This window comes from Onychostoma macrolepis, chromosome 05 (genome assembly GCF_012432095.1).
Source record: "Onychostoma macrolepis isolate SWU-2019 chromosome 05, ASM1243209v1, whole genome shotgun sequence".
NCBI lineage: Eukaryota > Metazoa > Chordata > Actinopteri > Cypriniformes > Cyprinidae > Onychostoma > Onychostoma macrolepis.
The window spans coordinates 44,810,508-44,819,617 of NC_081159.1; the positions used below are offsets into that span (position 1 = coordinate 44,810,508).

A 9,110-nucleotide genomic window follows, 5' to 3' on the forward strand; every position below is an offset into this window, starting at 1 on the left:
ATTTGCTAGATCAGTATTAATGTAGAGCTTTCTGTAGAGCATCTGTAATGTTATTCTGCATTGTACCTGTTAAATAAATGAAGTGCTGTGGTTCTCTTCTCTCTCAGGGTTCTGGTACAGTCCGGAGTGTGAGTTCATCCGTCACTGCATTGATAAATCTCAGGAGAACGTGGAGGGTCGTGTGCAGCTGTCTGTCTTTAAGGGTCAGGTGTACATCCTCGGCCGAGAGTCGCCCAAATCCCTGTACAACGAGGAGCTGGTCAGGTAAAAACACACCCATCATTCATTTAGACTCGTTAGACTCGTCTGAACACACCGGGACGCGTCGTCAACATCTGCGTTCAGTCTGCTCAACACTTAAACATGCATTTGGGAACACAGCACCCACTAGGTTTACTTTTGTTTGCATAATTTCGTAATTTTACAGTATTTGACCGGTATTCCGCCAATGTAAAAGCTCAAGGATTTGAAATGTTAAAAGTGAAGAATTTAAGACTATAACCTGTAGTGTAAAATAAAATTATTATTATTATTATTAAATAGTAACTTTTTATTTCATTGCACTCTTCAGTTTTATACTTAGAGTTAAATAATAATAATAATAATAATAATGGTTATTAATATTATTATATAAAAATATGGTATATTATGTAAATATTATTTAAAAGGAAATATAATAGTAATAATTATTTTATTATATGAAAATATGATATTGTATAAACATATGTCAAATAATAATAATATTGTTATATTAAATATTTTACTTTAGAATAATAGAATATTAAATAAAAAATAAGTAATTATTATTATTGTTTTGTTGTATAACATGATGTATAATATAATTAATAAAATGACCAGATAAAAATAATTAAATAAAAATATTTAGTAAAATAGTATATTACATAAACATTTAATAAAATAATATAAATAATATAATAAAAGCATACAAAAAATAATAATTCAAATAATTAATTATTAATGATCAATTAATTCAAATTAACTGAGTTCCTAAAACATGTATGTATGTGTATGTGTGAATGTAATGTGGACTCAGACTATCATTTGCTTGCATCCACTTTAAAGTCCAGCTACAAAGTAAAAATAAAACATTAAAAAAGTATTCAAAATTGTATTTATTTATCTGCATGTCATGTGAGCAGGAACATGCTAATGTGTCGTTGAATTACTGCAATACAAAGCTTAAATCTCAGGGGTCTTGAAGTGAATCTTTAGCTGTAGGTGAAAGCATCAGGACAAACACTTCCTGTTTTCTGTGAGGTGTGTGTGTGTGTGTGTGTGTGTGTGTGTGTGAGATGATGCAGGAGCAGTGAGATCATTGAGGTCTGACCCCTGTGTGTCCTGAGGGCAGCTCCATCTGTCTAATGGCAGCGTTCGGAGGAAGTTGTGTGTTTGATGCCGGTTAAGCGTGGAGGCGCGCGGTTGAAAGGTCGTCCTGTGCTTGCGCTCGAGGCGACGCTGAAGCGTCTTTTAGCGTCAGATCTTCTGTCGACTTGCTCTGTACTAGATCTCCTGCGCTTTCCTGTCAGAATAAAAGTTAAAAAATGAAAACGAAGACTTAAAGACTTAAATATTAATACTGCCATTTTGTTGTAATGTAAAAATAAAATAATGATTACAGTATTATTTTGCTTAAACGCTGATTTTATTTTTTTCATTTTACAGTGAAACATTATAGTATTATTTTATTTTTTATTTTGTAATATAGTAATATTGGTGCTGGCAGTCGATTAAAAGAATTAAGTAATTAATCACATTTTTCTGTAATTAATCACATAGTAATATAATATATGTATATAGTAATATTATTAGTGCTGTCAAACGATTAATCGTGATTAATTGCATCCAAAATAAAAGTTTTTGTTTACATAATATCTGTATACTGTGTATATTTATTATTTATATATAAATACACACACATACAGTATATATTTCAGAAAAATGTTATTTTATATACTAAATATATTTATATAAAAATACATTTTATGAATAAAAATATATACATGTAAATGCATGTAAATATTTTCATAATATATACGTGTGTGTGTGTGTGTGTATATTTATATATACATAATAAATATTCACAGTACACTCACACACATTATGTAAACAAAAACTTTTATTTTGGATGTGATTAATTGTTTGACAGCACTAATTATATTAAATAATATAGTAATATTTCTTATCTTGTAATATAGCAATATTACTATATTAAAAATTATAGTTATAGAATTAATATAGTAATATTTCTTTAGTATTGTTATATTTTTTATTTCGTAGTAATAATAACTATATAGTGTGTGTTTGTGTGTTATATATAAATATATAAAATTATATGTAATATCTTTTATACATATTATTTTTTTATTATATTTGCAGATATTTTTATTTATATACTTGTATTAATGAACTATTTAAGTCAGTTATTTATATTAATTAGTGGAGGTGCCCAAACCTTTTAATACAAAGGGCTAAAAATTAAACTTGATTGAGGGCTGTGGGCCAAAAGTGGATGTTGCATTATATCAAAATATACTATATTAAACTGTGTTACATTTTATTAAATCATTATTTTTAGTCAAATTCAAAATCACATTTTTTTTCACTGGTATTGAGTGAATTATGTTCAAAATCATCAATTCTTTCATCTTGGGTGGATTGTCTCACTGAATCTGATGCATGCTGGGATTGCTGTCTGCATTAGACGCGTTTGGCTTTCGTCTCTTGTAAAATTATTACTTTTAAATTAATTAATACTTTATTCATCAAGGATGCATTAAACTGATCAAAAGTGCCAGTAAAGACATTTATAATGTCACAAAAGATTTCTGTTTCAAATAAATGCTGTTCTTGTGAACTTTCTATCATCTGTGAATCCTGAAAAATAAAATGTATCACAGTTTCCACAAAAATATTGTGCAGCACAACTGTTTTCAACATAATAATAATCAGAAATGTTTCTTGAGCAGCAAATCAGCATATTAGAATGATTTCTGAAGATCATGTGACACTGAAGACTGCAGTAATGATGCTGAAAATACAGCTGATTTCGAATGTTCGGTAATTATTGTTGCATGCTGTATTGATCAGGTTTTCTCTTAACAGTATGGATGTGCAGGGCGACTACGACCCCTGCGATGCCTCTGGATTCATCAGGATCAATGCGGTCAGGTCAGTCTCAAAGCAGTCTGAATGAACATGAGCGTCTGTATCTGATCGAGGTGCTTCATCTTTGATCTGCTGTGTTTCAGGCTGCGGGAACACAACCGTCTGCAGGGAGCCGCTCAGAAGAAGTGATTCATGTCATTCAATCAGCTGTTACTGTACATGTGACTATCACGTTACAGCCTGTTACTGATTAAATCTGATTAAAATACACAAAACACACCAAATCAGTTTGTCAGTCATGTTATTTATGCACATTTATGCATTTACATTTATGCATTTTACTCCTGTTAATTTATGCGTTTACATTAATGCAGTTTACACGTATGCATTTATACTTGTGAATTTTACAGTACATTTATGCATTTACACATTAATTTTACAGTTATGCATTAACATTTATGCATATTAATTTTTGTATTTTACAGTACATTTATGCACTTTACACTTATGAATTTTACATTTACGGATTGTACACTTATTAATTTATACTTATGTATTTACATTTATGCATTTACACATTAATTTTACAGTTATGCATTTACATTTATGCATATTAATTTTTGTATTTTACAGTACATTTATGCACTTTACACTTATGAATTTTACATTCACAGATTGTACACTTATTAATTTATACTTATGTATTTACATTTATGCATTTACACATTAATTTTACAGTTATGCATTTACATTTATGCATATTAATTTTTGTATTTTACAGTACATTTATGCACTTTACACTTATGAATTTTACATTTACGGATTGTACGCTTATTAATTTATACTTATGTATTTACATTTATGCATTTACACATTAATTTTACAGTTATGCATTTACATTTATGCATATTAATTTTTGTATTTTACAGTACATTTATGCACTTTACACTTATGAATTTTACATTTACGGATTGTACACTTATTAATTTATACTTATGTATTTACATTTATGCATTTACACATTAATTTTACAGTTATGCATTTACATTTATGCATTTTACATTTATGCATTTTACACTTATGCATTTGACTTTATGGATTTTACCCTTATGCATTTAGCAGATGCTTTTATCCAAAGCGAATTACAAAGGGGGGACAAAAGCAATTCATCAAAAGACAGATATGAATGATGATATGGTTATTGTTCAACATGTATAATGTGACAGTCCTTTAATTCTAATTTCTGACTGAATGAGCTGCATTTGAAGATATGAAAGCAGCAGGCACTTCAGACGTCCTTCAGTCCATCAGTCTGGTGTTTACTGCATCAGTTTCTCATTGCAGATCTTCCTCTCAGCTCAAGCTTTTAAAGCAAAGAGAAAGAGGAAATAACCGTCATGATGTGACATCCGTGATGTTTTCAGTCCTCGGCAAAGCCATTTACTCTCCGTCAACAAATACTTCTGCACTTCTTCCTCTTAAGTTTCTGCTCCCTTTCCATTTCCGTCGTGCTCGTTGAATGTTGTTCTTTGGTGGGGACAGAACCTGGATCCCCCCCGCTGCTGGTAATAGACGGCAGGGATGCGTTCAGTCTTTCAGCCGGACCAGAATCCCCTGCTTCAGCTGCTCAATTACACCGCAGGCGTCTCCATCCGCTCCTCCAATTACACCACCGGCCCCCTTTATTTACAAGCACGTGCATACATGAAGACAAATTGCCTGGAGATCACTCGGGCCTGCTGCAATTTGGACGTTTCTTCTGCCGAGATGAAGCCACTGTTGAATTAGTCGCTCAGGCTGAAGGAGCGTCACAAAAACACGCTCACGTACTGCGCTTACGTTTTCTGCTGTGTGTGAACGCACGCTGAACACACTTTCTGTAGGTGTGCGATACACGCAACTTTTGAAAGACAGAAAAGGTAAATAAATAAATTAGTTTTGAGGTCAAAATATGTCATTTAGCTATGGAAACCCATTTCTGCCACTGAATTAGAAAAATTGCAATTATGACTTTTATATCTCGCAAACATGACTTTTTGCAATTGACTTTTTTCACAATTATGATTATATCTCACAATTATGACTTTTTTCATGCAATTATGACTTTTTTCTCACAATTATGATTTTATATCTCGCAATGTTGACTTGTTCGGAATTATGACTATATCTCACAATTATTTTTTCACAATTATGACTTTTTTTCTCGCAATTATGACTTTGTATCTCGCAATTATGACTATATCTCACAATGTTGACTTTTTTCGGAATTATGACTCGCAATCATGACTTTTTTGCAATTATGAGTTTTTTTTCCTCACAATTGTGACTTTTTCGCAATTATGACTATATCTCGCAATCATGACTTTTGCAATTATTATTTTTTTCACAATTATGATTATATCTCACGATTATGACTTTCTCACAATTATTTTTTCACAATTATGACTTTTTTCTCGCAATTATGACTTTATATCTCGTAATCATGACTTTTTTTGCAATCATGACTTTTTTGCAATTATGACTTTTTCGCAATTATTTTTTCACAATTGACTTTTTTCTCACAATTATGATTTTTTTTTTCCAATTATGCCTTTATATCTCGCAATTATGACTATCTCACAATTATGACTTTTTTTCTCACAATTATGACTTTGTATCTTGCAATTATGACTATATCTCACAATGTTGACTTTTTCGGAATTATGACTCTCGCAATCATGACTTTTTTGCAATTATGACTTTTTTTTCTCACAATTGTGACTTTTTCGCAATCATGACTTTTGCAATTATTACTTTTTTTACAATTATGATTATATCTCACGATTATGACTTTCTCACAATTATTTTTTTCACAATTATTACTTTTTTCTCACAATTCTGGCTTTCTTCTTGCAATTCTGAGTTTATATCTCACAATTCTGTTTTTTGTTTCCACTACAAAATAGAAAATAAAAAAAGGTAATTGTGACTTTTAATCTCACAGACCGTACCACTTTTTCACTGCAGGAAGCGTTATTATGGATTATATTATAGACTCATATTTTAGTTAGAAACGTCTTAATGCTGGATGTGTTTCAGCTTTTGTCTTCTCCAGATGTTAACTGATGGACTGGAGTGCTGTGGATTATTGTGATGTTTTTATCAGACTCTCATTCTGACGGCACCCATTCACTGCAGAGCATCCATTGCTGAGACACTGATGCAGAGACACATTTCTACAAACCTGATGAAGGAACACACTCATCTGTATACTTATCTGATGCCCTGAGGGTAAATTTTCATTTATATTATTATACTATTCCTTTAAAATTATTGACATCTTGCATATTCTGCAAGGGGGTGTAAACTTATGAGCAGAACTGTAAATGATACTATATAAAATACGATATAAAATGAAACTATAAAATGATAGATTATCCTGACTCACAGTTTTAGGAAAAAGAGCCAGAAAAAAACCTGATGCATGACTGACATGCACTGAGTACCCAGAATGCAATGTGCTCGACTTGATCTCTGAATTAGCATTAATATGTTAGTCTGCTGTGGTGTTTGTTTCAGCTCGTGTTTGCCGCAGACAGGAAGTGGAGTCAGCAGCTTCCTGTGTCTCACGCTCTCAGATCTTCTACCTGTCAGTCGAGGTATGAAAGCATGGCGTGCCGTCCAGGTGAATTAATGATCCGTGCCCTTCCCTCAATTACGTCTCATTACGCCACAGCCCAGAGGGATTCTGGGACACAATGGGAAGACATGAGATTAAGAGTCGTCTCTGAAAGCCAATCCTGCTGTCCGTCACTCAATGTCACACAAAGAGCTGCTCTGTTCAGACCAAACCCTTCGTTTCGCTTCATTTCTGATTATTGCTCTGTGTTCAGGGCACAGATTTACCAGAGTAAACAGTGTTACTAGAGTTCTCTCTGTAGAAATCACAATAAATCAACATGTAAATAGTTAGACACTGAAGTTATGCTAAAGTAAAGCATTATCAGTAACTAAAATTAAAACTATTTAAAAAAAAACTATTAAAACTGTTTAAAAAGTAATAAATTCAAATAAAATATGTGTGAAATAAAATAAAAAGATAAATATTTTATATATATATATATATATATATATATATATATATATATATATCATTATTATATATTAAATTAACTTAAGCTTATTTTATTTCAGTTAGTTGGCAAGGCAACATTTCTCATTTTAATTCAGATTAAGTTGAAGTTCTAAAATTGCTAAAACGAAACCTGAAATAAAATTATTAAAAACTAAGTATACTTATATATAAATATTTAAATATATTTGTATTTATATTTTATATATTTAAAAAAATATATATATATAATAATCATAATAAAATAAAATAATAAAAATAATAAAATAAACTAAATGAAAATGGAAAATATAAAATGTAATTTAAAATATTAATAAATACAATAATATTAATCATTGTTATTTTAATATCTTTTATTAATAATTTCAATTAAATTATATTTTGAAGTTTTAGTAATTTTGTTGTTTTTGTCATTTTAATTTCACTTTTAGTTATTTTAGTACATCAAGTTAAACTAAATGAAAACGATCAAATGTTTATTTTATGTCAAGTAACAAAAATGTTTTTATTTTTAGTTAATTATAATCACCCTGATATTAATGATACAACCCCACCATACTGTAATTTGTTTTCATTCACATTTTATTGTAACAAAAATGTTTTCTTGTGGTTTTAGTTAATTATAATCACCCTGATATTAATGATACTAAAGAAAGCCGTAATTTGCTTCCACTCGACCATCTTTTGCGCCTCTTCTTGCATGCAGCACTGGAAAAAAATGATTCGTTGAATTTACAAAAAAAGTGGTTGCAATCCATTTATTTTAGCTACATTTAAATAAACAAATTTAGTTGACTAACTTTCAACTTTTTTAAATGTTTTATTTAAATGTAGCTAAAATAAATTTCCCTTAAAAAAATGTAGTATGTTTTTTTCAGTGAGCGTTCACGTTTCCGCTTTACTCGAGTCTGAACTGAAGCTTTGTGATCCTCAGAGATCTGCTGTCATGATGTCAATCAGGTGAACCTGAGAAGAGTCACCTGCGTCTCGCTGATCTTTGTTCTGCACAATGACCGCAGGCCTTTATTAACATCAATTATAGTAACCCAAGACTCACACGGGCCCCTGCGGCTCCGCGGAGGCCCCTCGTCTCACTTGTTGCCATTAAGGGTCTGCGGACAATTATGTCAAATGTTAAATGGTGAAATGACATGCAGATCCAGGAGAAGGCACAGAAGCGCAGCCCGTTTGAAGCGGTTGTTTTGCTCGGTGTGTGTCTGAGACGTGTTAAGGATGATGACAGGAATCCGGAGGTTAAGACGCTCTGGAGGTTTGATCTCAGGCTAATGGCTCTGGATGGATATGAGCTCATAATCTCACAGCTATATCTGCTCTCTTCATGGATTTATTACGCTCCGGTACGATCATTAGACTGGTTTAAAAGGCTGTTTAAGGCATAAAGTCAGACTAATGTGGCGCTTTGAGTTTACAGTTTACACTGGTGTAAAGCATTCATACTTATTTTTTTTTTATTATAGTTATCTTTGCATATATGTATATTTTATAAATGTGTTTTGTAGCTATCTCTGCATCAGTGTATATTTTTCAACAATTATTTATCGTTTATCTCTGCATATTTATTTATTGTAACATCTGCATATATGTTAGTTGTTTGTTTTATTCTCTAAATGTATGTATATTATTTATTTATTTATTTAATGTTATCTCCACATATATATTGTACATGCATTTAATTATGCTTATCTCTGCATGTATATTTTTGAACATTTATTTACTTATTTTTTATTATTGGTATTTTTGCCTAGTTATTTGTTTATTTATTTGACTGTTATGTTTGAGTTTGGTTCAGAACTGATATTTTATTTTATTTATTAATTTAATTTGGTCTTGTCTGTAGTCACTGAAGAAGCGT

The 9,110-nt window shown here is 30.9% G+C and overlaps 1 protein-coding gene across 1 annotated transcript in view; it reads left to right on the top strand.

Moving 5' to 3' along the window:
* Positions 1 to 3,410, top strand: part of ass1 (argininosuccinate synthase 1) — a 38,781-nt gene extending 35,371 nt beyond the window's left edge. The window contains exons 13-15 of the mRNA XM_058777678.1: positions 108 to 264; positions 3,124 to 3,189; positions 3,270 to 3,410. Coding sequence (XP_058633661.1) covers positions 108 to 264; positions 3,124 to 3,189; positions 3,270 to 3,315 — 269 coding nt within the window. The 3' untranslated portion in view covers positions 3,316 to 3,410. The remainder of the gene's footprint in view (positions 1 to 107; positions 265 to 3,123; positions 3,190 to 3,269) is intronic.
* Positions 3,411 to 9,110: the final 5,700 nt, after the last annotated feature.